Below are 27,853 nucleotides of genomic sequence, written 5' to 3' on the forward strand. Positions count from 1 at the left end.
AAAGGATGGGAATCCTCATTTTCAGTGGCTAGCCAGGTGGAACTTGGACACATGAACTTTCCCTTTAAGAGGCTCTTTGGGGGCAGGGCCCCTCTTTTTGTTGCGTCTGCACTGTGCCTAGCTCCATAGGGTCCTGGTCCACTACTGGGCTGCCACCCTAATAATACTGCTACCTCAGGTAATGAGCAGCTCCCATCTAAGGGTCTCCAAATGCTTTACAAACTTTAAGTCTCAACATCTCTCAGAGGTGTGCAGGCATTATCCCTATGGCACAGGGGGGTAACTGCAACAGCCAGCTTAAATGTCTTGCCCCAGGTTAGACAGATCATGTACACCGCTGGGAATAGAATCCAGTGGCCAGGGCATAAACAGCTTTTTTATTTTGAGGGGCATGAGCTAGAATTAAATAATAAAATAGCTGTTGAATATCACTTTGGTGAGTACCCTGTACCACAGCTAAATTGGTCCACTTTTAATAAAATGATAGAAACTAGTTTGGAAGAGTCTTTATTTATTGATGCAATCCCTATTTATTTATTTATTTGTTTGTTTTTTAAAACACACACACCACCCAAACTGCCAGGGGTCTCTACTAGGAGTCTTCTGTTCTAACCACTAGAGTAGGAGCTAATTGATACACAAATTAAACAGAGCATCAAAAAAAATCTCCTTGAAACGACCAGTGTTACACAGATATTTATTGCTTTGCAGTTTCAGTACTTTTATACAAATATTTGTATCTGGAGAGCAAATTCCTTCCTAGAAACTAAATGTTTAAGAAGGCAGAGAAAGATAATTATGAGCAAGTTACACACTTGTTTATAACCATTTTACCAGATCATGGTATTCCAGTTGTGAAACAGAAATTTGCAGTCACTCCAGGTGTAGCCTTGTAGACAAGTCATTTCAAGACTGAAGTGTTACAGTTGATAGCTGAACATCTGTACTGTGCCATGACACAAGGCTAAAAAGTCAGGTGCCTTCAAGTGGCTGAAGAGGGCAGATGACCTGTATATCTGCTTCACCTGATATATTATGGCTTTGAGAATACTTGGCATTTATACGGTGCACACCTGTGAGATAAGCAGATGTGGAAAGTGAGAGAGTGAAAGTAAACTTCCCACAGCCATGCAGCAGGTTAGCAGAAGCAGGATTAGAACTAGGCAGCTCTTTACTCTCAGTCCTGAGTTCAATCCATTAGATCATGCTGTTCTTCTGTTTTTCACATATATAGCTAATCAGTTACCAATATATAAAGCAAGTCCCAACCCATGCAGCTACACTGGATACAAGCACTACCAGAACTAAGGTCAGCCTGTCACCTCCCCTAATAATGCCCATTTTAGGTTTTAAATAAGTGGAACATTTCTCTCAGTTTCTAAACTTCAAGTGATCTATCAAGTGGAAGGTACAATGATACAGCTGCACTTTGCTCTGAAGCAGTGAAAATCAGAAGCAATTGCTAAAGGAGCAGAAGCAGCTTTCATTTCTTTCCTGAGGGAGAGCTCCGATTTTCTGAGAGGAAAGGAGGATGGATATGTTTTTACACAAACTGATCAAACTACTTTTCATTCTCAACGAATACAAGGCTGACAAAGTCTCACGTGTACTAATTTTCTTCAGCTAAGTCATCCTACTGTATGCTATGAAGCTAGAAGCTAATAAAATAGCTATTTCTCCTTCCTTGACAGGCTTTCAGGTCTGTCAGCTGAGAGCAAGAGCACTTATAATGACATCTAAAAGGGCTTGTAAACACCATGAGACAAACCATCTCTGATATTCCCCCACTGAATTAGTCCTTTCTCCTCTGTCCCTAGGAAACAAACAAGAATCACCAAGATGCCTCTCTAGTGCAAAAAAGACAAATTTGCTTACTTGATTTTTCTTTTCCCAATGGGTTTCCCCTGCAAATTTTGGAGGTAGGATCAAAGATGTCGTTTAGCAGAGATAGGGCTTGGCTGTGTCCCCTAGAATCACTGCCAGAGTGTGTGTTTCACGTGCTGTGAAATACGCAGCGAACTAATGTCATGGATGTCTTGTAGTTGAGAACGCGTTCCCTTAACACTTCCCCTGTTGTCTGCAGAGCATAAACCACCCAATGTTGGCCAAATTACATTAAAATCTGAGGAGGTTAAGAGAAGAAAACCTGTTGTCAGGTAAGGAAACGTCTCTCCGCCGTACTCATAGCAGGCTTTACCATTTCTTAGCATGAGATTTTAAATAGTGGTAAAATCCAAAGGATAGGCTAAGGGAAGCGGCAGAATTTGGGGTGTGGGTGGAGAGCGTATTACTGCATGCAATACCTGTCCAACAAAAGCAGCAGCAGTCACCAAAGTGTGTGCATTAATTGTGCAGTGGCCATATGGATAGAGGACCAGTTGGCTCCCTTGCCAAACTTTTCATAGTTGGCCTGAGATTTTCCTGCTCAGAATGCTGTTGGGGATCTGGTCTGATGGGCAATAATCAATTATAGAAAGAAGGGTGCTTAGATTGAAAAAAATTCTTCACTGCGCAATTTCAGCAACAAGACAACTGATGACTTAAAGGCCTCTTTTCCCATGAGCACTATATGGCACAGGCAGCCGTGGACTTTCTGAAGACACCTGTTCATTCCAAGTAAGTTTCTAGAGTTTTCCTTGCAGCCAGCTGATGCTATTTTCCTCTTGAGGTACAGAGTTACAACAGAAGGGAACAAATGCAACCTTGTGACCTATGAAGAAGTGTTTACTTCAAGGATGGGTCTAATCTTAGGACCACTTTGTAGGCATGCAACACGCAGCACTGGCTTCATGGACAGAATGTCACACTGATGTAATGTTACTTTGATGGCAAGACAAAGAGTGGCTGAAGCAGTTTGAGTACCATTTTCATTACAGCATTGTAACGAACCATTCTGAACAGAACACATACACACACACCCACACCCCCTCCCGCAAAGCCCACATTTACCCCCCTCTGGGATTTGACATTTTTGGTAACAAAAAGAAACATGAACCTCACTTTAAGTGAGTTTCCTTGAGTTTGGCAGTTCGAAGATTTCCCTGTAGGGCCTCTGTCCCTGCTTCCCTCTGCCTTCAAGTGGGGCACTCCAGACCCACATGCTTCCACACTGGAATTAATTGGACACACCTGATCTGACCTCAGAATGACTCAGTAATAATTACGTAGCACTTTCTGCAGAGCACCTGATAAAAGGATGATGGCTGCATAGGTCTTAGAATCTGCCACCTTTTTGCAGGCATCAAAATACCAAGTTAAGCCTCCGCAGTGCTACTTGGTGGATCTCTGAAGATTAAGCAGCTGTACTGCACCTCTCAAGAATCCTCTGATGCAAGATTAGTCAACAGCTCACCTGTAGGATAGTGACAGTAGGCAGGTTTACACCAGGCTCTACCTGGAACTCATCTGTCTGAGGGAAGGCGTAGATGTCTGCAAACTGAATGAGTGTGTCTCTCAAGGGCTCTAGTCCATGGTCAGCTGAAGCAGAGAGAGTCAGGTGGAATTTCTTCTGCTTGCTTGTGGAACTGGCTTTGCTTCTAGCCTTCTCTACAATAGCTGCCATCAAGCCCTAGAGATCTGGGAAGAACTGAAGCCTCGAAAGTTTTGAGTATTTCCCTTTGGTAGGATGGTCTGAACTCTTTTCTACTGACTACAGCAGGGAAATATTTCTTATTCCTGTTACAGGTACTCCTTCACTGGAGGACTGTAGCACCTTAGAGACTAACCAATTTATTTGAGCATAAGCTTTCGTGAGCTACAGCTCACTTCATGGGATGCATACTGTGGAAACTGCAGAAGACAATATATACACAGAGACCTTTATATTTTTATATATATATATATATATGTGTGTGTATGTAATGTCTTCTGCAGTTTCCACAGTATGCATCCCATGAAGTGAGCTGTAGCTCACGAAAGCTTATGCTCAAATAAATTGGTTAGTCTCTAAGGTGCCACAAGTACTCCTTTTCTTTTTGCGAATACAGACTAACACGGCTGTTACTCTGAAACCAGTCCTCCAGTGGTTTCCCAAAGAAAATTTTCCACCTGGACATTTTAAGAATGCTATGAGATGTTTGGCTTAGCCCCCCCCTTCTCAGGAACATAAGTTACCACAGCTCTCTCTTAGCTACTGCAGTGTATGCCAAGGACTCAGACAAATCTCAGGGAGTCCAAGCATAAATTGAAGCTCACTTTGGTTGCTAAAGATACTTTGTGTAGCACTGATTTCAGGACTTTCATTCATTTGGGTTTATTTTTAGACACAGTCACTCCATGGTAGGTTCGATCTTGGAAAGTAGGCAGAAAAGGTGATGGACACCTCTTTTCTAACAAACTAGGAAATTTATCTCTGTGGGAAAATAAAACAAAACAAAAAACACTACAGTTCACTTCAGACAGGTCAAAGAGCAATCCCAACTAAGGATTCTGCCCAAAGATGGAGTTTAGAAAGTTTTGCCCCATTGCTCTGTAAGGAGTGGGTAGAAGATCCAACAGCAGCCCATGTCTCCGTCTGGTGCCCTATGCCTGTTGACTGTCTACACCTATCTCCAAAATTTGCACAAGGGAAACCCATGCCTAGAAATATTGAACATGGTCATGAAGGAAAATGCATTAGATACCCAGTAACAAATACTTGGCAGGAGATAACAATGAAAACCTTTAGTCAGCCACCAACAGAAAGGCTAATCAGTTTAGAACAGGAACAAACATTTTACACTTTCTATTAAAGTTGGTTCCATTTCTTTAGACCCATTTACTCTAATGCAAGGGCCACATTCATGTGACAGCGGATACCATGGCAGGAAAACAGTGAAAACCGTTCTTGCCCTGTCCACAAAAAGAAGCAGAACCACAGCATCGTCACCTATATTTAAAACATCTGGGCCAAATATGCTAACACACTCCTTAGCGACTTCCATGCATAAATACAACTGTAACACTTCTAATCCTAGTGGGTTAGGGCTCTGATTTAAAGATCACTTATTAAAAAAAAAAAAAGTAAAGTACTAATAATTTTTCCCCATTGTTTTGTGTTAGCAATAAAGAGATTACAGCATATTTGATAGTGTGAAAGCAGTTTGATTCAAGGACCTTTCACATTATAACAGCTGACATCAAATTATTCCAGATTCTGTATTTTCTTAGTATTTTTAGAACCATTTCTAATATTTACCAAGGTTTCATGACTCTTCTTCAAAGGCAGTTTAGAGGACTTTGTTTCGTGTAATAAAATTTGGCACATCAAAACACACACCCAGTGAATGAATCACTGTTATCCAACCATCTTGAAGAACAGTAAAAAAAAAGACTAGACAGAATGCAAGCGTCATGTCCATCCCTTTCCCATGTACCGTAGATATTCTATCCGTGGAATTCTTTGTTTCCCCATCTGCTCCTGCTGTTTGTTCTTCACCTGAAGTTATCTCATTTGTGACACCACAGTTAACTGCTGTGGTAAATGAATGGTAAGAGCAAACAGTATATGTATGAAAAAGACCCTTTTTTTAGGGAAAAATCAAGGAGATAAATAATCAAAAAATATAAATTGTTTTTAAATACTGTTTTTCAAATATTAACATGAAGATTTAGATGTTGTAGAAGAATTCATTCCAGAAGATCACAGATTTTATTTAGGGCTTGTTGACATATAAAAGTTAATACAGAATAAGGAAGAGTGAATTTAAAGCATATTATCTGTTCCAGTTAGTACTTTAAGTTCAGAATAACTGTGTCCACACATGGAGTTAATTAGGAATAGCTATTCCCGAATGACTGCCCAAGTAGACAAGCCCTTGTATAGTAACTTTTATCCAAAGTGCTGCATACGGATAAAAGAAGCACACAGGATCACTATTGACTTGTTTGTGGCTGAGTGACAATACCTTACACTCACAAGACAAAAATAAACAATTTTGCAGATGGGTTTTAAAAGTCACAGAATGTCAGAAAGAGGTGGAGGAGGGGAAGAAAGCACCAGATCTGGGGCTATAGAAAGAGGCGGCAATATTTAGAAACACTTGGAGATATGAAAGGGGCAATAAAAGGAAGAAGGACCAGATCAAGCACTGAATTGTAAGAAAGAATTTTTAAATTGACAACACTGATGGACAGCAAGACGCTGAAATGAAACAAACAGCAACGTGAATGGTGAGAGAGCAAAAAGGTACATGTGTTGGGTGATCAGTCAACTGACGTGGCGGACTAGAAGATTTTGGAAAAGCAGATCAATAGCTATGCAGAAATCAAGGCACTAAATCAGCAGCTCAAGGATCAGCATTTTTACTTTAATGTAAATAAGAAGCCTCCAGAGATTTGTTTAGAAGGTGATATCTGCAAGGTTTAACAAGAGAAAAGGGTGGGGAAAAGGTGTTAGTTGAAGATAACATCAAGACTCATAGAAGCAGCAGCAACCACATTGATAGGAGTATCAACAACAAGAAAGAAAAGTAAGCAGAGGAGATGGAGAGAACATTCATCTTGGCCATATCTAATTTAAGGCGAGCGGCTTTAGTCCAAGTGGAAATGGAATCAAGCAAGGTAGAAAGAAGTATGGGTATAGGAGAAAAAAGGAAAGGAAAGAACACAACTGAATGTTACCCTAAGATTGGGCCTGAGCAGAGATAATCACACCGAGTGAGTTGGAAGAAATAGATTATGGGACCAAGAACAGAGCCTTTGGGCTGAGACAGGAGAAGAGGCAGAGAAATGGTTGTCCCAGGATACCCAAAATAAAACAGAACGAGATAAGGAAATCATTGGAGTGCAGTCAGAAAAACAACTGAGGCAATGAAAAAAATAAGTCAGTGACAGAAGATTATGAGAAGTCAAGAACAGAAGTAAAATCTTTGGCTGCAACCTCAAGCAACAATTTAATAACTCATATGAGAGCTCTCTTAATAAAGTGACCTGATAGAAAACCAAACTGGAAAGGCGGAGTGAATTAAGGGCAAATATGAAAATAAGATTTCTGCTCGAAGATTTTACAAAGGACTGCAGGGAGAAAGAAGAATCAATAGAAGGCTTTTTAAGAATAGGGAAAATAGCTCAAAAGAGGGATGGACCGAGCCTGAGACCAGAGAAGCCTTTTCAGTGGCCAAAGTCTGGATCAGACAGTGGTTTGGTAAAGCTATGCTTAATTATAAAAAGTTATAGTAATTCACTTTTTTTCATAGCAAGTTTTCAGAATCTTATTGAATTTATATTTATTCCCACTATAGTCTTCAGTGACAGTGATTAGATTCCATTTCATTTCCAGTCCTTATTGAAGACAGGATTTGAACTGGCAATTTGGAGACTTATCCCATCAGTCATCCAAACCCTAATAGGTGCTTTATTTGAAAGGTCTACAGAAATTTCAAACAGCCCCCCAGACAAAAGGCTGTTTTGAATGTCCAGAAACTGCATCAGATGTATTCCTAAAGATATACAATTTATACATCACTTTTAACAGCAAAGTTATACTTCTAAGGTTTTGTATAACCAATAAATTCTAGGGCTGACTTTTTATTGCATTATGACTCAGGTTATAAAGCATTAAGAAGTTGTTCTCCCATCAGAATGCTGGACAGTCTTAATTCTCATTTTTAGCAGGGGAGCTGCTTTGCAGCATCAGGTAACTGAGATCAATACAGGAGTACAGGAGTGAAATGTAATGGCCTAGGATATAGATTCTAAGGCCAGAAGGGACCATTGTGGTTATCTAGTCTGACCTCCTATAGAACACAGTCCAGAGAACAGCCCCAAAATAACAGCTAAAGATCTGCTCTAGAAATGCATCTATTCTTGATTTTAAAATGTTTAATGATAGGGAATCTACCACAAACCTTGGTAAATTGTTCCAGTGATTAATTACTCACTGTTAAAAGTTTACACCTTATTTCCAATCTGAATTTGTCTAGGCTCAACTTCCACCATTGGATCATGCTGTACCTTTCTCTGATAAACTGAAGAGCCCATTATTAAGTATTTGTTACACAGACTGTAATCAAGTCAGTTCTTAACCTTCTCTGTGTTAAGCCAAACTCCAAGAGCTTGATCTATTTATCATAAGGCATGTTTTCTAATCTGTAATCATTCTTGTGGCTCTTTTCTGAATCCTCTCCAATTTATCAACATCCTTCTTGAATTGTTGGCACCGGAACTAGACACAGTATTGCAGCAGCCGCCGCACCAATGCCAAATACAGAGGTAAAAATAATCTCTACTCCTACTCAAGATACCCATTTATGCATCCCACGATTGTATTAGCTCTTTTGGCCAGAGTGTCACAGTGGGAGCTCACGTTCAGGTGATAATCCATCATGACCCCAAATCTTTTTCAAAGTCACTGCTTCCTGGGATAGCTGCCTCATCCTGTATGACCTACATTCTTTGTTCCTAGATGTATACATTTTCGCTTAGCCATCTTAAAATGCTTGTTTGCTTGCACCCAGTTTACTAAGCGATCCAAATCACTCTGAATCAGTGACTGGTCCTCTTCATTACTTACCACTCTCCCAGTTTGTGTGTCATGTACCAAGAGGTCAGACTAGATGACCTAATGGTCCCTTCCAGCCTTAGGCTCTAGGAATTTACCAATAGCTGTTGGTCAACGGTTTATACAGTGCAGTGGTTTGAGGCTATTCTTCAGTGATTTAGATAGGAGGAGGGGAACACTACTGAAATTAAACCACTGATTTGTTGGGGCTTAGCATTAATTTTTATGTTTCATAAAACATTAAGTACACCGCTGAAATTCAATTCAGCTGGAATTAGAGGGCGCATCAGTCATACAGATATACTACCCGGAAAGAATCGTTAAGATTTGTGTCCCCTCAGAACTGCTGGGGAGGCAGCATCTCACATTTCAACAGAGGGAACTTCAAAGATGCTTCGATACAGTACAACTGTGCTAAGCACAAGCTATTATTTTTCAAATCTGACAAGAAAAGTACAGTCTCACCATTTCACTGTTATACTATGTGGCCAATGGATGATAAGAAATACAAAAGACTGGAGTAGGATTTCTTGTTTCATACAAAAACTCCAAGTTATTGGACTGACTACTTTAACTGCTGGCTGGCAGTGCAGGGAGAAAGCATGGCAAGTAAGAGCACAAGCTATGCCAACGGAGACCAGTTCAAATCCTGCCTTAAAGAGGGTTTTTTTTCCCCGAAGGGTGAGAGATCTTCAAATGCTTATTTAGACTCATCAGATACACCCCAACATTGTCTTTGTTCAAGAGACAGGCTTTGACAACAGAAGGTGTGGCAGCTCGGGATTGGGGTGCATTTACAGAGCTGTGCCTGCCACAGCAGGAAACTAAAGGTTAACGCCATTGCTGTTGTCCCTCTTTTGCACAGGCTGTTAATTCCCTTACACACTAAGACAGAAGAATTATTCTTTGCCAGACTTTATTATTAAACTAATACTCCATAAGTTGCTGGTTTCATTTTAAACTAATTTCTCTCACAATTATGAGAGAGTATTTAGCATTGGTCACTCATTTTAGACTGTACGCTGAGTCGCAAGCTCTTTAAATGTGGGGTGACTATTTTGTCCCATAACCAAGCACACTGATTTCACCCCTCAACAGTCTTAATTTAGCCTGTTAAGAAGCCTCCCCTGTCCTACCCTGACGATTCTTCTCGTTTCCTCATCTTGCAGAAGCAAACTCTTGCTGAACTTGCCTTCAACCCCTTGAATGGAAGAGGTCTAGCGAGGCTGATCTAGCAGCTGGCTCAAAATGCCGCAACCTCCGACAAACTTGCATCTATTTCCCCTATCCTGTTATGGTTGAAGGAAGGGAAACAGTTATGATACCATGGTACTTCACAACAATGCTAAGTAGCACAGAGCTGTAGCTGCAATTCATGCTATGTGTTAAATATACTGACTAAGGCTCAGCCAAGTCAATGCGCTAAATGAACAAGCAAGACATTCTCTCCTCGGATAAATATCTGGTTTATATGACGCGTAAACACCTGCTGATAATCCACTTTGGGCCTCCGCTTTTTCCGTGGCTGGCCTTTTGCATTAGCACCCCCTGCACTAGTGCCCTCTGTCTGGGCAGTCCTGCTTGGCAGGTCAGCCTTATTCTTGACTCCCAGATGCAAGTTGTCATTTGTTGTCTTCTTTTCTCCAGCTCCACCCAAAAATGTCTGCATCCCACACTCATCCTCTGCTCTCCCGCGTCCTGACCCAGCTTTCCGTCCAAGGGTCTTTGATTCATTTGTCAGGGCTGGCTCCTCTGTTGCAGTCCTTGAGTCAACTCCCTTCTTTATCAAGGACTCCTGCAGTTTGAGTCTGTCGAACAGCTGCAAGGGAACATTCAGGTAAAACGATCACATTCATAAACAGAGGCTTCTCATTCTCCACTCCTAAATGAAGCACTGAGCACCTGGCCCAGAATCAGCAGCCAGGACATATGATCATCAACCGATATTAGATTTTTCCCAGAGTTAAACCAAGAAGTAAGGTGAATGGGTGTCTCACACATCCAGATCTGCTAGACAGACTATGCAAGAGTGCCTTTAGCATCTCATGACTAATAGGGAGTTTGGTTTTGCATGGGCGATACTGCCATGGAGACAGTATTCAACACTATGGCAGGGAAGACAGGAGTCAGTGTGTTGTTCAATGACCTCTAAACCACCCTCTACCCCAAAAACATAGTAAGATAGTGCTAAAAGAATCCTTATCCCCTCCACCTCAGCCAGGAGACAAACAGCTGTGATGTGGAGCCTCGATATGTCAGGACTTCATTCAGGGAGAACAGATCTGGGGTTCCTTTAATGAGACAATGGGGCACCAAGGAAGAGGGCGGTTTTGGGAGGTGAGTGGCCAAAACCAATAGTAACTATTCATAAAAATGCCTAGGATAGCAGAACTGATATATAAAAAAGAGTTAATTAACCTGAAAGTGTAAAGGTGCTGAAGTTGGAAAAGAAATTATGCTAGCATTATGTATAAAGCTGATGTGAAATATACACTGGATTGCTTGGCATGTCCAATTTCCAGCCCCAGTATGAATGGGCTTAAAAGGAACACTGGCAACTTGAATGTTTTTTAACTGATAGATTAAAAATAAAAAAAGGGGGGAGAGGGGGAAGACAGAGGGAAGAGAGAGAAGAGGAAACTATTTAAATCTGGTTTCAGAGTAACAGCCGTGTTAGTCTGTATTCGCAAAAAGAAAAGGAGTACTTGTGGCATCTTAGAGACTAACCAATTTATTTGAACATAAGCTTTCGTGAGCTACAGCTCACTTCATCGGATGCATCCGATGAAGTGAGCTGTAGCTCACGAAAGCTTATGCTCAAATAAATTGGTTAGTCTCTAAGGTGCCACAAGTACTCCTTTTCTTTTTATTTAAAATCTGTTGTTTGGATAGAATGTCCCCAATTTAAAAACAAATTCCTTATAATAAATTCGCTCAAGGATTTCTCAGCTTCCCTGCTGAGGTACAGAAGGTCTTTTGAGCAGGCCCAAAGCAACAACATGCATGTCCGTCCTGCATCACCCCCTTCCTTGCTGTTCATGTGTATGCCTATTGCCTCTTCCGTTTCAGCTTTGCTGTAACTGGTAAATGCCCTCTTGCGGTGCTCGGGAAAACAGCAAGCATGTGAGCTCCAGAGCAGGACATGAGAGGGACAGCTTCATGGTATTGCAACAGACAGACATTCAAATGACTACCAAATGAACAGTGAAACTGACTATAGACAAAGCACTGTCAAATGCACAAAACAAACAAACAAAATGTGGGGGGGGGAGAAGGGTAGAGTTTCTGCTCTGAACTCTCAGTTCTAGTAATCTTCTAGGGTTATCTGTAAAAGTAAATACTACAGTTTCAGATGGAAATGCTATCTTTTTAACTACTACAAAAATAAGGCACAGAAAGTCAGTTGATAAGCTATTAGAAAGCTATTTACCCTGGTAAGAGTCAGCTGAGGTTCACTGTAGAATGCTTTGCCCAGTACGGGCTTTCTGTATGTCTCATCTACATCTGTCAAGGCCTGGAAGAAGACAAAGGAAAAGGTTCAAGATAAAGTTCTAAACACTCTGACCTTCAGAACAGCTTTGTATCATACCTTATAAAGCCATCAAAAAGTGTCCTGTCTCAAGGACAATCTAGTAACAAGCACTACACAGGAATGTGTTTCTTTATGTCCAAGACACTTAGTTATATTGATGTATAAAAACAAATGCATCCGATGAAGTGAGCTGTAGCTCACGAAAGCTTATGCTCAAATAAATTTGTTAGTCTCTAAGGTGCCACAAGTTCTCCTTTTCTTTTTGCAAAGCCCCTGTAGTGCCCAGCAGCTGCTTCTACATTACTCCCAAATCCTCCCCATCATCCTCACACACAAATACTTTTGTTTTCTATCCCAAGATGACACTGATTTTTTCCAACATTCTCCCACCTTCAGGGCTCAAAACCCTTTGACAGCTGCCTTCCCTCCATCCAATCTCCCCTCTCAAAAATCTTTGGGCAATCTTGCCTTGCTCTGCTTTTGTAGCACTGAAACATGGTAGTCTGTCCCCTTTAAGGAAATGGTGCCTTGGGGTCAGCTCACTCTCCATCACCTGGTGTGGTCCTTTAAGATTTTGAGAGGTCTGATATAACAAAGTTGTAAGAGATATTGGTAGAGAGGAAGTGGTCATAGGAACAGGTAGTGTTTGGGAGGAAATCCCATGACTGTTTCTTTAAGGGCCTGGGAACAGGAGCCTTTCAGAATGGATAAATCAAGACTCCCCTTTCTCCCAGCCAACTGAGATGAGCTTTAGGAAGCAGACCAGCAGACTCATAGCAGGAGTAGGCCCGCTTGCTGAACTCTTTGGGGAAGAGGGCCCAGCTGAAGGAGAAGATGGCTAAGGCCCTACAGCTGGCCTAAGAGGCAAACATAGTTCCAAGGGGAGAACTGGGGACTCTTGCCTTAAGAAGAGACAGAGGGACTGCATGAAGCACTACCCCAGCTCCATGGAATATGTGGAAGAAGAATTTTGCATGTGGAAAAGACAGTAATTTAAGGAGTGACATCAAATGAAAGAAAAATCAGTCTCCTAGAGGAAAAAAAAACAACGAAAGATTCAGAAGATCAAGGTAAGGAAAATGATCAGAGGGGCAAAATAAGCAAGAAAAATTGTTTTGAGGAAAGGCAGGGGAGTAGTTTCCAACACACATGCCTAGATCCTGCAGAGAAGATTTTAGAGATTTCTGCTATCCCTTATATTTTAGCTCTCTATGTTTGGTAACAGAAACTTGGGAAATTGTTAAATACATCCCAGCATTCAGTACAAGGGCAAAATGGGTTCATGATTAACAATACTACATTCCCACCTCCTCCAAGTTTGCCAGTTTAGTCCCTTTCCCAGGGGGTGTTTAGGTGTTTCCAGTGCAGAGGTTGTGAGTCAAGGAGTAGTACAATAATTACCATATTCCAGAATTTGTCAAACGCAACCAAAAACCCTGTGCAGACTCCACGCAGCCCCTTGAAAGTTCGGATGTGGACATTGACTTTTACACCATCTCTGACACAACGATGTAGCTCACCAAGAGGGCTGCCTTCGTGAACTATAACAGATATGAAACACCATCAGTGAAGTATATATTTTATATACAACAAAATACAGATGGCTCACATCTCCCCCCCCCCAACCAACACCCCCATTCCCCGCTCCCCCAAGCCAGCACCCCCCATCACCCCAGCCAGCACACCCCAGTCCCCACTACTCCCCCTCTCCCCACAGCCAGCACCCCCATTCCCCGCTCCCCACTGCTCCCCTTCCCCCCACAGCCAGCACCCCCATAACCCTTCCCCCCACAGCCAGCATCCCCCCGCTATCCCCTCTCCCCACTACCTCATTCCCCCTGCTCCCCTCAGCCAGCACCCCCATAACCCTTCCCCCCACAGCCAGCACCCCCATTCCCCCTGCTCCCCCTCCCCCCACAGCCAGCAACCACCCTGCTACCCCCTCTCCCCGTTTCCCCCACTGCTCCCCCTCCCCCCCACAGCCAGCACCCCCTGCTTCCCCCACTGCTCCCCCACCTTCCCCCACAGCCAGCACCCCATTCCCCCCACCTTTCCCCACAGCCAGCACCCCCATAACCCTTACCCCCACAGCCAGCACCCCCTGCTACCCTCTCTCCCCACTACCCCATTCCCCCTCCTCCCCACAGCCAGCACCCCCCTGCTACCCCTCTCCTCCACTGCTCCCCCTCCCCACCTCTCCCCACAGCCAGCACCCCTCCGCTTCCCCCACTGCTCCCCCTCCCCCTCCCCCCACAGCCAGCATCCCCATAACCCTTCCCCCCACAACCAGTACCCCCCCGCTTCCCCCACTGCTCCCCCTCCCCCCACAGCCAGCATCCCCATAACCCTTCCCCCCACAGCCAGCACCCCCCCGCTACCCCTCTCCCCACTACCCCATTCCCCCTGCTCCCCACAGCCAGCACCCCCCCGCTACCCTCTCCCCCCACTGCTCCCCCTCCCCCCACAGCCAGCACCCCATTCCCCCACCTCCCCCCTGGGCCCGCACCCCCATAACTCTTCCCCCCCACAGCCAGCACCCCCATTCGCCCCTGCTCCCCCTCCCCCCCAGCCCCCCGGCGCCCGCCCCTTACGCGGCATCCTGGTGAGGACGTTGCGCGGGGCCCGGCGGCGCCCGGCCCGGCCGCGGGCCGCCGCCTCGCGCTCGGGGTCGCGGCTGACCATGAGGCCGCGGAGGCGCTGCAGCCGCTCGGGGTCGGCGGCGGGCGGGCGGCGGCGGGCGCTGCCCGGCGGGCGGCGGCGGGCGGCCGGGCGGCGCAGGCCGCGCTGGAAGCTCTCGTACTCGGCCAGGTTGTTGAAGCAGGGCGCGCCGGGGAAGGGCAGCGGCGTGCGGGCCGAGTACAGCGCCAGCAGCGGGTCGAAGCGGGCCGAGCTCACGTCCAGGCGGCTGGGGCTGGGAGACCGGCCGGGCTCGGGGCTGGGGCTGGAGCCCGAGCGCCGCCGCCGTGGCCGCGGCTCCCCGCCGGCCGCCTTCTCCATGCCCCGCTCGCCGCCGGGCCGGGGCTGGCCGGGCTCGCCGCCTCTCGTCGCTCGGCCCGGCCGCCGCGAGGGGCCGCCCCCGAGCCCGGCACCGCCCCCAAGCTAAGCAGGCTCCGGCCCGCACCGCGCTGGGATGGGAGACGGAGCGCGGCCCGCCTGGGCCCGCGGAGCCTCCGTGGGGTGGGAGCAGGGGGCCCTGATCTCGGCCAGAGGCACACGTCCCCCGGGGTCCGCGCAGGTCTTCTAGGGGGTACAGCTGCTCCTCTAGATATCTGCCTCGTTTTACAACAGGCTGAACGTAGGTCAATAGGAACTAAAATTTGATACAGATGACTTGTGTCTACCGCTCTGTACATTGAACTGCAGGGACAATATTGATAGCCCAATGATTGTATTTTATAGTTTGATGGTGAAGATGAGAACGCCAGCAGTTGTTCAGGAACAGTGGGGCTGTGAGGCTTTTGTTCTTTTATGTCTGGTTTTGTAAGCAAGTAGTTTTTAAATTTAGGTGAAACTTGGGGGTGCGCAAGACAAATCAGAGTCCTGAAAGGGGGACAGTAGTCTGGAAAGGCTGAGAGCCATTGCCCTGATGGTTTCAATACAATGAGCTTTGCTCGGTGCTTATCCCCTCATCTGGAGGGAAATCAGGCCAGTAGCCCCAAGCCCCAGCCCTCCTGGCTGATAATCAAGCTCTCCAGCACTCAGATAGATTAAAGATGCTCTGGTTTTAATATGGCTTCTCTAAGTGCTGCACCTTTAATTAATTTCTCATACCAAAACCCCTCTGTGTATTACAGCAGCTCTGCCTGTGTAAAACACCAAGTCCCTCGCCCTAGGACCTTTCATGCACTGGCTCTTTCATAGAGGTGAGCACTTATGTTGCACAACTGAAAGGCAGCTGGGTAAAGGTCAGTACAAAAAGCTTATTATTATTTTTTCCTTAAAGAGAACATATTGCACAAGTGTTTTCTCAAAAGGACAGTGACACTATTTCAGTCCCTGGAGCCCATTCTAGTCACTGTTAAGAGACTGCACCCCCTGCTATTAAACTCCGTAACTAGTCCCCAAAGGTCAAATGCTTCATTCTATGGCAGTAAAATCTAACTGAGAAAAGTCCTCTGAACAACTTCAAAAGGAAGCGTCCATTTCTTAAGTGGGTCACAGTGACACTTTACCTGCTCTATAGAGGCACAGTGTTAACACAGTATTGGGCCGCTGGCATATACTGGTTCTAATTCTGTCCAACACTCATCCACCTCCTCTTTTTTCTTGGGCATATCCATTTTCAATTGTTTCAACTTCCTCTAGTTTTGAATAGCAAACTTTAGATAGATAGGGCCTGATTTTTGGAGGTGCTCAGCATCCTTTACTTCAGTTGGAGTTATTTGTTCAGCACCTCTCAAAACAACATGACCCAAAATTAAAGGCCATTTTTGAAAATATGACCCTTACCTATGACCTGCAGTTTCCACCTATCTGTGAAAGGGGAATATTTACCTATTATACACTATTCTGAGGATTGGTTAATGCTTGTAAAGTGCTCTGAAGATATAAAGCCCCATGTGGGTGATAAGTATTATCAGCTGGAACCATGTTCTCAAAAAATTCTTTCCACTTTATGCCAGAGTGAAAAATCCAAATTTTACTATTTTTTGAAGATTAATTTATTATATGAGGAGAAACCTCCAGAAGTCAGTTACTGGAGACTGACATGAGACATTCTGGAGTCTAATAGAGTTTATATCTCAGACCAAAGTATTAGAGGGCTCACAGATGCTAGGAAGACTCTCTATAATTTAGGTGTCATGATTAATTTGGAATGAATGATGTGCTGCCCACCCCACAATCCCCCAAGTCTGCCTTTTCCTATTAGCTTCTTGATGATCACGTATCCATACTACACATTAAGAAAATGAGATTATATACACTATCTTATATTTAGGTGCTTATTATCCAGCTGGCTTGAATGTATTTTCTTTATAGCTAATCACATTAACAGGAGCAGGGGCAGAGAGGGAAATAGCCACAGTAATAAAACACCTTGACTCTGTAATTTTTTATTAGTGCTTTTCAGACAGGTTGTGAATAAATAATAGTAAAAAAAATGCATATTGCTGTAAATCAGCTCTCTTCTGGGGGGGGGGGGGGGAGGAGGAGTGGCTGGAATGTTAATTAATGAGAGACAAGTCCAGTGTCAACCTTCTTTAGTCATAGTTGCTCCTTGCTTTCATTGTCTATGCCCAGCCTGCGAAGCATGAACAATTCCTTACCAAGTACTTGTCAACATAGTTTAATCAAACCTAAAGAAGAGTTCTGTGTAAGCTTAAAAGCTTGTCTCTTTCACCAACAGAAGTTGGTCCAATAAAAGATATTACCTCCCCACCTTATCTGACAGTTAAACTATGTCATTTTGAAACCCGTACAGTTAAAATGGTACCATCCTTGGTGTGGATGCTTGTATATCAGTATACACTTTTATAAACTTATCCCCCTAAATATACTGGTATAACTGTGTCCACACTAGGGACTGAGCTGATTTAACTACTTTGGTAACAAGTATTCCTCTAACCAAAATAGTTAAATCAGCACAAAAACTATATGTGGGCCAGGGCACCAAATTCCTTCAGGTACACACTCCAAGGTAGTTTCTCCTCATCCATCCCATCATGACTCATCTCTGCCTCCTCTTGTAGCAGGAATTGTCATCAATACCACTGCATGGATCAAACACAAGAGGAACATAAGACCTTCCCAACTATAAGCAGTAAGATCTTCTCTCCCTCTTCTCTGCTAGTTTCCATAATCCTAGCCAGCAGGAGCCAGAGGGTTTCCCTGTGAGCAGAAAAATGAGAGCATGACCTACACACACCTACTACCGCGACAGAAATTTGTATGAGAACTTTATTACAACATTTGGCCATTTGAGAACGTCACTAATAACTAGCAAAGCCACAGCGACAAAAAACTCTGAAGAATAAACATAGGAGGGGGAGAATTACATTTCTGCATCTTTAAAAAAATAGAAAAGTAATTTACACATGAGAAAAACCCCTTTAAAATTAGTTACAGCAAATTGTTGGGCTACTTTGTGTATCTTCAACATGGGCCTGAGATATGGACTGCTAGAGAATTTTTGTAACAAAGCTCCCTGGTTATGGAACTTGATTCAAGGCACTATTCCAAGTCTTTAGTCTGTTTCAGAGTTTAAAACAAACCTAAAGAAATAATCTTTCTGCTGCTTTTAACTGTTCCAAAGAGTAGATGGTTTTAGCAGAGTAACTCTATAAAGCACCCTGTGACGTTAACGTGAAAGATCCTACATACATGCATGATGATGTTGTTATAAGTCAATGCAAATATGCATTTACAAGGGTTAATTTTGTAATTTTATATAAAAGTTCTTTCCCTTTGAAAGTACCATGATTTTCGCTTCTGCAGATAGATATAGTTGCATGACAGGCAAGGACACTGTTTCTAAGACAACATCACTCAAAATGTGGATGCTGAATTACAAAGTTAAATTATCCGAGCCTCACCCCACAGTCCTCACTTCCCAGAAGCTCATGCAGATAAGTTGTTTCCTGTTTGCACAAGAACTCAAACTGGGAAGGTCAGCTATCAGCTAGGATTTCTGGATAGTCCTCCCAGAACTGGTCCCCAATGATGTCACAGTGCAGTGGGACAGCTTTACTCCTGGTCCGTGTCACTTCAACTTCCTTCTCTTCTGTTTCCTTTGGCAGTTTTATTCTTTTTGTAGTGACTTCTTTAACCTGCAAATTTATAAATACACTCATGTGTCAACTATAAGGACTTTGAAGGTTTCATAAATTGTTGGTTTTACCTTGTTTACATATTAACAATAAGACCCTTTTGTCCCTTCTGCCTTATGACAGCTTTTAATTTTGTACCAGAATCTGCAAATCTAGGCATATGGTGTCACTCAGGTACCAAAAATAAGTCATACTGAAACAATTTTTCCAGTCAAAACTCATGCCACGCAGGTCATATATTTAACAGGGTTTTGCTACTGAATGGATCAGATTACAAGAATGCCACACTGATGATTTTCATGGTAATTGTTTCAGGATTCATTTTTCATTCAATTCAATATCTACACCTGAAGTCTTTTAGCTTATCACATGAGTATTTTCAGCAAGACAAAAACACAGGTGGCAAGGTGCAGGTGAGCTGTTCGCTCTAAGCCAAACACTGAAATGACGTTCCAAAATAAAGGCAAGCATCCCCAGGTGTATATATTACTATATGGTGAGACACTCATTAAAGCCATTTATTAATATAATCAAGAGATAGGTATTCATGCACGTTAAGCCACTGGATAAAGAAACAGATGAAACAGTTGGTCATTCTCACATGGTCTGAAGAGAGCACCGACAAATACTTGGAAAGCTGGGAAAGAATACATCAGTTTTTATGGAAAAAGTAGATATAAAGCCTCCCAGAAGGCCTAATATTGTCAAAGAGATGGGCAAGAAACAAGAGACAAGTGGAACACTATCTCAAACAAAGGAGTCTCTCCCTATATCAGTCCTCTTGGTAAAATGCCATAGAAATCACCAGCCACAAAAGAAAACTGAGTTAGCTATTAGTCATTCTTTTTATGTATAACAAAAAGTAAGAACAGTGAGAAAATTGTGGCGGACTCTCAACCAACATTAGCTAGGCTCTAATCACAAGAAACACACACACTTCTACTTCACATCTATACTAATTCATAAATTTTAAGACCAGAAGACACCATTTATGATCATCTGATCTGATCCCCTACATAATTTCACAGAATTTCATTCCTGCATCAAGCCCATAACTTTTTGTTGAGCCAGGGGAACAAATGCTACTAGCTAACTCTGAAATGAAGAGATTTGCAAGTTACAGATAAAGAAGTTCCTCCATCAAAAGTTACTTTTGTGCGTGTACCATGCAGCAACACCTCATCAAAATAAATGAAAATGAGGATTGATTGTTCAGTGAGCTGAACAGTCCTAATTGCTTCATAACAAAAATATTAAGGCTCCAATCCTGCACTGAGCTTTGCATAGGCCCAAGTGTTTTCTTTTGGATTATACTATAGCAAACTTGGAAAAATAGTCATAAATTTTACCAGCCTAGGCACAATCTACTTATCCAGCTTTTAACCTGACTGATTAAAAAAAAGCAAACTGTATTTTACTCTCATGAAGAGTGAGCTCTAGGCAAATACAATTTTGCAAGAGTGACTTCTGTAACACATGCATACACAGAGATGATGATGATGAGTCTATGCATAGGTAAACAGTTGTACAGATATTTTATAAATGAGTCAGATTTCAGACACCAGTTTTCATATTATTCAGTTAGACATAGATATATCTATAACACCTCAAAATAACTCATTTTTAACACCCACTGTTCAAAACCCCCATTTCCTTAGTATCTGGAATATCTCTATACGTAGACAGTCATAGCCACGGAAGCGGAGGTCATGACATTTAATCATAAGAAGCATCGGGGGTGGGGGTTATACTGTGATTTGTGACCTGCACGCAGTATTTATTGTTGTAGCACCTAGGAGCATTAGCCATGGACCTTGTGCTAGGTGCCATACAAAGAGCAAACAAAAAGATGGTCCTTGTACCCAAAGCGTTTGCAATTTAAGAATAATACACAAGACAACAGATTCTTAAACAGACTGATGGGAGAGTACAAGGAAACAATGAGACAATATTGCTCAGTATAGTAGGTGGTGGTCCCCGCTCATGAACAACCTAATTATTGTCAATATTTTTGTAGGCACCAAAGCAAAGGAGGGTTTTAAGGAGGGATCTGAAGGAGAATGAGGCAGTTTTACAAATGTTTATTGGGGGCTCCTCCCAAGCAGGAGAGAAAGCACAAAGGTGCTTGTTTGAAAATTTAACACATGGGCAATGGAGGCTGATATCACATGCCAGGGGTGACCAACCTGTGGCTCCGGAGCCACACGCGGCTCTTCAGAAGTTAATATGCAGCTCCCCTTGTATAGGCACCAACTCTGGGGCTGGAGCTACAGGTGCCAACTTTCCAATGTGCCAGGGGGTGCTCCCTGCTCAAGCCCTGGCTCTTCACAGGCCCTGCCCCCACTCCACCCCTTCCCACCCCCTCCCCGAGCCTGCCCTGCCCTCGCTCCTCCCCCGCCTCCCCACCCTTCAGAGCCTCCTGCGCACCACGAAACAGATGATCGGGAGGGAGGGAGAGGCACTGATCGGTCGAGCTGCCGGTGGGTGGGAGGAGCTGGGACAGGAGCTGATGGGGGGCTGCTGATGTATTACTGTGGCTCTTTGGAAATGTACATTGGTAAATTTTGGCTCTTTCTCAGGCTCAGGTTGGCCAACCCTGTCACAGGCCAACTGAAGGCAGGAGTCCACTTGTCTATACTGAATGAGAGATGGTAAGTAGTGTGGGGGGCTAGGCATGCAGTTAAGATACTTTTACCTTCTGCCATATTAGTACAGTTCCTTTCCTATATATCAAAGGCTCATTGTTGTAGTTAATGTTGAATTCAGAAAATAAAATCTCATTCTTGTCTCCAGCCAAAGTTCCCTGAAATTGAGAAAAAGAAAATAAGAAGTGCACCTTATAACCTCAATTTATTTATACATGTCCTTTTTTATAGCACAGAAACAAGCAGGGTAAATGTTGAATGCAAGTAATTAATAACATGCACACAGGGTTCTTTAGATCTTCGAACAACTTTATTAACTCATTATCCTCACAGCATCCCCATGAAGTAAGCAAGTGTTATCTCCTTTGGTAAAATGGGGATAGATAAGCAGAGTGAGGTCTGTGTGTTCTTCTTGATTTTTATTATCAAGAGATTAATAGCAATTTATTTAAATATTTTTGGATGTTTTCTACATTTTCAAATATACTGATTTCAATTACAACACAATACAAAATATACAGTGCTCACTTTATATTTATTTTGATTACAAGTAACTGCACTGTAAAAAAAACAAACAGTATTTTTCAATTCACCTAATACAAGTACTGTAGTGCAATCTCTTTATCATGAAAGTTCAATTTACAAATATAGAATTATGTACAAAAATAACTGCATTCAAAAATAAATGTAAAATTTTAGGGCCTGCAAGTCCACTCAGTCCTACTTCTTGTTCAGCCAATCACTCAAACAAACAAGTTTGTTTACATTTGCAGGAGATAATGCTGCCCACTTCTTCTTTACAATGTCACCTGAAAGTGAGAACAGGCGTTCTTGGGGCACTGTTGTAGCTACCATCGCAAGATATTTACGTGGCAGGTGTGCTAAAGATTCATATGTCCCTTCATGCTTCAACCACCATTCCAGAGGACATGCATCCATGCTGATGACTGGTTCTGCTCGATAGCAATCCAAAGCAGTGCGGACTGACGCATGTTCATTTTCATTATCTGAGTCAGATGCCACCAGCAGAAGGTTGATCTTCTTTTCTGGTGGTTCGAGTTCTATAGTTTCCACATCAGTGTTGCTCTTTTAAGACTTCTGAAAGCATGCTCCGCACCTCGTCCCTCTCAGATTTTGGAAGGCACTTCAGATTCTTAAACCTTGGGTCGAGTGCTGTAGCTATCTTTAGAAATCTCACATTGGTACCTTCTTTCACTGCAGATTTGACAGAAAGCAAAGTGTTCCTACAGTGAACAACATGTGCTGGGTCATCACCTAAGACTGCTATAACATGAAATATATGGCAGAATGCGGGTAAAACAGAGCGAGGGATATACAATTCTCCCCCAAGGAGTTCAGTCACAAATTTAATCAACACATTTTTTTTAACAAGCATCATCAGCGTGGAAGCATGTCCTGTGGAATGGTGGCCAAAGTATGAAGGGACACACGAATGTTTAGCATATCTGGCATGTAAATACCTTGCAATGCCAGCTACAAAAGTGCCATGCAAATGCCTGTTCTCACTTTCTGGTGACACTGTAAACAAGAAGAGGCAGCATTATCTCCCGTAAATGTAAAGACACTTTTTTCTCTTAGGGTGGCTGAACAAGAAGTAGGACTGAGTGGACTTGTAGACTCTGAAGTTTTACATTGTTTTGGTTTTGAGTGCAGTTATGTAACAAACAATCTACATTTGTAAGTTGCACTTTCAGGACAAAGAGCTTGCACTACAGTACTTGTATGAGGTGAACTGAAAAATACTATTTCTTTTATCATTTTTACAGTGCAAATACTTTTTATTAAAAATATACACTTTGATTTCCCTTATAACACAGAATACAATATATATGAAAATGTAGAAAAACTTCCAAAATATTTAATAAATTTCAATTGGTATTCTATTGTTTAACAGTGCAATTAAAACCACGATTAATTTTGTTAATCGTGATTAATTTTTGATAAATTAATCACAGGAGTTAACTACGATTAATTGACAGCCCAAATTTTTATATTTGTACACAACAAAAAAAGGTGTGGAACAGCACCCTGTAAAGGCAAGAAGAGGAGAATGAGATGGATAAAGTGACCTGCCCAAGACCACATACTGAATCATTGTTAGAGCTGGGCTTAGACGTCAAGAATTGCTGAATCACAGTTTTACACCCATACCACATCTCTTTTGAGGCCAGTCACATTTCATATACACATTTCTAAGCATTTGAACCCATTAATTATGAAGTTAAAATCCTGTTTGGATTCTAATTAAAGTAAATTTGTTGCCAGTCAGGTTAAGATCTTTACACCTCAACTGCAAAACAGAAATCGAAAACCAACATCATCTCCAGAGAAAAATAAGCACATACTGGGAAAAATGAATTGGTATACAGGCCTTCCATAATGGGCAAGACATGCCTGCATAGGGCTGGATAATTGGAAGTACTTGGCAACTGGGTTCTGCGTATGTTCCCTGTACTATTATGAATAAAATCTCTCCTTATAGTTGATATTAGAAGACAATTAATTTAGAAGAGGTGCTTACCTGTAATCTGTCTTGTGCTTGGACTGGTGTCAAGCCACTTCGCTGCACAAGCATCCAAAACACTGTATTATAGAGGTTATTAATGTGGCCTGCAGAAATAGGAAATGGTGTCAAAGGACAAACAGACTATTTGCAAAGTCTAGATGGCTATTCAGAGAATGGTTTTCCATTCCCACAAATTCCTACAGCTAGATTTTTAAAGTACCATTAGGAATATTTGTCGTTATGTAGTATCATCGTAATCCAATCTCATGCTTTACGGCATACTGGATCTCTGGAATGGTCAGATGATTGATTCCTCACAGCTACATGAAGTATATCATAATTGTTAAGTAAGATGCATTATGGCAGACAGAGTTCACCTTCCTCTGAAACAACAGATGTTAGTCACTGCCCCAGGTTTGATACTAGCTTTGCAACAGTGACCTGATCTGTCATGGAAAATCCTATATTCGTCATTTGACTGTTGTAATTTTGCTACACAATATTGCTGAATCTGAACGTTTATACCTCTCAGTGAAAAAAAACAACATTCAAGTGAGGTTACTAAAATTTCTGGTACTGAATTTCAGTATTTTAGTGATGACAATCCAGTATCTGCTATGGATCCCATGTTATTAATGGGTGTGCTTGTAAAAATAATAGAAGTATTAACACATAAAATGAGTAACGTCACAAACACCACGTTGCTCTTTCTAAAAGAGTGTCAATGGAAGATAAAAGGGGAATAAAAATACAAACTGGGATGGTTTTGGAAGATTACTGTAGAATGTAAAATAATCTACTTTCTAAGAACATCATCCAACTCTTGTGCAGCTTAACAGCTCCAAGGATGTGTTTTTAAATAAGTAAACTAGAGTCCCTCTGCTATACAGCAGCTTCTTTTTCACTGAGCGCACCTATGCATGCGGCAATAAGGGGTTAGAGGTTTTCATCCCAGGAGGAAAAAAACACCCAACAGTTATAAATCGTTATGCTAAAAATCAACTGTTCTCGTTTTCCTGATATCTAAAGATGCTTACAATCTGCTTGTCTCCAGCTGAGATAGTCCTTTAAATTCTGGTTACTGGGATACAAGACAACTCGTCCATCAAATCCGGGTGGATACAGGAGTGGCTGGTCCTTAAAATAATCCTTCCAGTAGAAAACATAACTGGAGGCAAACTGGGAGACAACGTGAGTCATGAACTTACTTGCAAACGCAAAGCCAACAGACAGAGAGAGAGGAGAGAGACAGAGAATACATTAGCTATTAAAACAACTATACCTTTCTATCTGTAATTATTTGGGTATCAGTGGTAAGGCTTCTGGTGGACAGCAGTGCTTTTCATACCGTGGCTCTATGGACCACCAATAGCAGGTAGAACCTTTTAGAGTGGTTGGTGGAATTAAACATGTTAAGAATTAAGCAGTGGAGGCTGGAAGAGGAGATAGGTTACTGAAAAAATCCTCTTTTGTAGAAGATGGTTTTTATTCACCCTTTTGCTGTTTGTTTGTTTTTAACTTTATTTAATTTACTTTTCAAAATCATCATACACAAAAACATAACATCAAATACTCCATGGCTAATTACAATCTCATATTATATATACAAAAATCACACCCACAAACACAAGTGAATTGTGTAGTTTCCATCTATATCATACAGGTAGCATCTGTACAAGTTTAAGGACAAAGAAACAATAGTTGCATATGCCAGTTCTCAGAGAGAACTATTAAACATGGGGAAACTGGTAAGCTCAAAAGGAGAAATTACCTTGCTCTTCTTTTAAACCAGTTACTTTTCTTTTTAAAAACAAAGCTGTATTCATCACTCTGTCCATAAGCCATGACAATATCCTCCAGCTCTTGCATCACAGTCTGGGCACACTTAGTCATCAGATGGAGGGCACGGTCATCATTAGGCTTACTGAAGCCATGCTGCTCAGCAAAGCTTCAAGAAGAATAGAGGTTCAATAGGAAATTAACCTTATAAAAGATACTCAGTACTTGTTTTCATCACATTTATTTCCTCAGAACATTGTTGGCATGGACAGGATTTTTGGAAGTCAATGAACTCCCTCCAGGTGTCAAAAACACTATGAGAAAATCTTCCTGCTTCTGAGTCCCATACACCACAATCTCCTCCTCATCAAGATCAGACGCCAACTATTTAACTGCTCTTAAAATCAACTGGTGCCCCTATGGTATATGGAGTCAATGGGAGGCATATGGTTTGTCACTATTACATCACTTTTTTGCTAAAGCACATTCAGACTTTATCCAATGGAGAAGACGCATCAGCAAATTGCCAGAGCTTGAGAACTTCACTGAATTTGTACAAAGTAAGAGTCAGCTGTGTATCATCACCTGAGTGATGCAGCCTGTGGAAACTATAACTCCAGGGAAAAAGTGCTCCATCTGGCCTTGAGCAGCCTGTGGGAGCAACGCACAGCCCAGCCAACTACAGTCCCCTTATCGCTTATGGAGATGAGGGTCACACTCTCCCAAACCCACACACCACCAAAATTAGTCATTCCGCTGCACACATTTCTGTCTTTGGGGAGAGGAGGAGAGAACAAACAACACTTGACAGCCATGTAGTGACGCTACTTAATGCTCTACTGGAAGGCATTCATGGTACATCTGTCCTATAGACACCAGCGCCGCTGCAGTACCACAATGCAGCCTTCCATCACTCCATCTCTCTAAGAGACAGTAGCTACATCAATGGAAGAGTCCTTCGGTCAACCTAGCCGCCTCTACACCAGTGACCAGGTCAGCCTGTCTACAGTGCTCAGGGCATGAAACTTTCACAGCCCTGACCTAAGTTTTAGCTGGAGACCCGGCCACAGATCCTACGGTGATGAGCGTAGTACAAATACCTATATAGACCGGAAAACACCTGCCGAACCCGGAGATAAATATTCCCAGTGTACCAGTCCCACGCTCTCCTCCCTCCCCCCAGGCAACAGTCATGACATTTCCCCACCGCCTGCCCTGAGGCCTATGACCGGGTGACACTGATGTTCTAGCACACAGGGGTCGTCAGTAAGTGGTCCATGGGCCAAAGCCAGGCCGCCAGATGCGTCTGAATGGCTCACGAGATCTTTAGGATCTACACACGATCCCTATTGCGACGGGTTTTGTGTCATTCTCTCTGGGGGCTGGACCTTGACTCTACCTCGACCAAGACACGGGGACCTGGCCACAACGGATCGATCACCCCTGCTCCAGCAGAAGCTGAGTGAAAGGGTGGGCACCTCCGGGGACCCCGTCCCCTTACAGAGCCCATTAGCACCGGGGGCCAGTTACACCCGGGGCGCCCCCGTCCACGCCCCCGGGGCGCCCCCGTCCACGCCCCCGGGGCGCCCCCGTCCACGCCCCCGGGGCGCCCCCGTCCACGCCCCCGGGGCGCCCCCGTCCACGCCCCCGGGGCGCCCCCGTCCACGCCCCCGGGGCGGCCAGACACGGTCACAGGCGCTGCCCCGCACCCCGGCCTCAGCCGGAGCACTGCCTGCCGGGACCCACCGTCTCCCTGGGAACGAGGGGCTGCACGCCCCCCCCCCTCACGGGAAGGGGGCGCCGCGCCCATCGCCCGCCCTCGGCTGCCCTCGGCTGCCGGCGGCCCCGCTCCCGGAAGCGCCCCGGCCTCCGCACCGGTGGAAGTTGCGGCCGTCCAGCCGGGTGACCACCCAGCAGTTGGGCAGGCACGTGTCGTCCGCCTCGAAGTCCCGCACGTACTCGAACTTGCTCTTCGCCATGGGGGCCCGGCGGCCACCGCCGCCGCCCAGCCGCGCCCTAGTCCCAGGCCCAACGGCGGCGGCGGCGGCAGCAGCAACTTCCCGGACACGCAGCCGCATGCCCGGAACCGGAAGCAGCCCCCCTCCCCGACCCACCCCGGAAGCG

The 27,853-nt window shown here is 43.6% G+C and overlaps 2 protein-coding genes across 5 annotated transcripts; both read right to left on the reverse strand.

The window, feature by feature from the left end:
* Positions 1–683: 683 nt before the first annotated feature.
* LSM11 (LSM11, U7 small nuclear RNA associated) lies at positions 684–15,025 on the reverse strand. 2 transcript variants are annotated; one of them, XM_077824702.1, is made up of 5 exons: positions 14,603–15,025; positions 13,413–13,552; positions 11,910–11,993; positions 9,966–10,298; positions 684–1,073 (listed from the first exon to the last, which is right to left on the reverse strand). In XM_077824702.1, exons 1-5 carry the CDS (start codon positions 15,006–15,008, stop codon positions 1,059–1,061), a joined length of 978 nt encoding a protein of 325 aa, XP_077680828.1. In that variant the 5' UTR covers positions 15,009–15,025; the 3' UTR covers positions 684–1,058. The 2 variants fall into 2 exon arrangements, with proteins under 2 accessions (XP_077680828.1, XP_077680827.1); XM_077824701.1 differs by having other exon boundaries at positions 5,177–10,298.
* Positions 15,026–17,049: 2,024 nt separating this feature from the next.
* On the reverse strand, positions 17,050–27,810 carry THG1L (tRNA-histidine guanylyltransferase 1 like). Of its 3 annotated transcripts, XR_013346892.1 has the most exons (7): positions 27,605–27,810; positions 25,722–25,898; positions 24,988–25,157; positions 23,966–24,054; positions 21,474–21,581; positions 18,545–18,778; positions 17,050–17,840 (listed from the first exon to the last, which is right to left on the reverse strand). XR_013346892.1 is itself a non-coding variant. In XM_077824703.1 (6 exons), the coding sequence occupies exons 1-6, from the start codon at positions 27,805–27,807 to the stop codon at positions 18,620–18,622; spliced, it is 906 nt and encodes a 301-aa protein (XP_077680829.1). In that variant the 5' UTR covers positions 27,808–27,810; the 3' UTR covers positions 17,896–18,619. The 3 variants fall into 3 exon arrangements, 2 of the variants coding, with proteins under 2 accessions (XP_077680829.1, XP_077680830.1); XM_077824703.1 differs by lacking the exon at positions 17,050–17,840 and having other exon boundaries at positions 17,896–18,778; XM_077824704.1 differs by lacking the exons at positions 17,050–17,840; positions 27,605–27,810 and having other exon boundaries at positions 17,896–18,778; positions 24,988–25,153; positions 25,722–25,859.
* Positions 27,811–27,853: the final 43 nt, after the last annotated feature.

Source organism: Eretmochelys imbricata, chromosome 8, assembly GCF_965152235.1.
Source record: "Eretmochelys imbricata isolate rEreImb1 chromosome 8, rEreImb1.hap1, whole genome shotgun sequence".
In the NCBI taxonomy this organism is placed as follows: Eukaryota; Metazoa; Chordata; order Testudines; family Cheloniidae; genus Eretmochelys; species Eretmochelys imbricata.

Excerpts from the sequence above, each read along its gene's own strand:
- LSM11 (XM_077824701.1), bottom strand. The coding sequence starts at position 15,008 with ATGGAGAAGGCGGCCGGCGGGGAGCCGCGGCCACGGCGGCGGCGCTCG. Across the intron at positions 13,553-14,602 it reads CGTCCTCACCAGGATGCCGC|TTCACGAAGGCAGCCCTCTT; the intron begins GTAAGGGGCGGG and ends TATCTGTTATAG. Across the intron at positions 10,299-11,909 it reads CTCAGCTGACTCTTACCAGG|CTGTTCGACAGACTCAAACT; the intron begins GTAAATAGCTTT and ends GTTCCCTTGCAG.
- THG1L (XM_077824703.1), bottom strand. The coding sequence starts at position 27,807 with ATGCGGCTGCGTGTCCGGGAAGTTGCTGCTGCCGCCGCCGCCGCCGTT. Across the intron at positions 24,055-24,987 it reads CAGCTGGAGACAAGCAGATT|GCCACATTAATAACCTCTAT; the intron begins GTAAGCATCTTT and ends CTATTTCTGCAG. Across the intron at positions 21,582-23,965 it reads AAGCACAAGACAGATTACAG|GGAACTTTGGCTGGAGACAA; the intron begins GTAAGCACCTCT and ends TCTCAATTTCAG.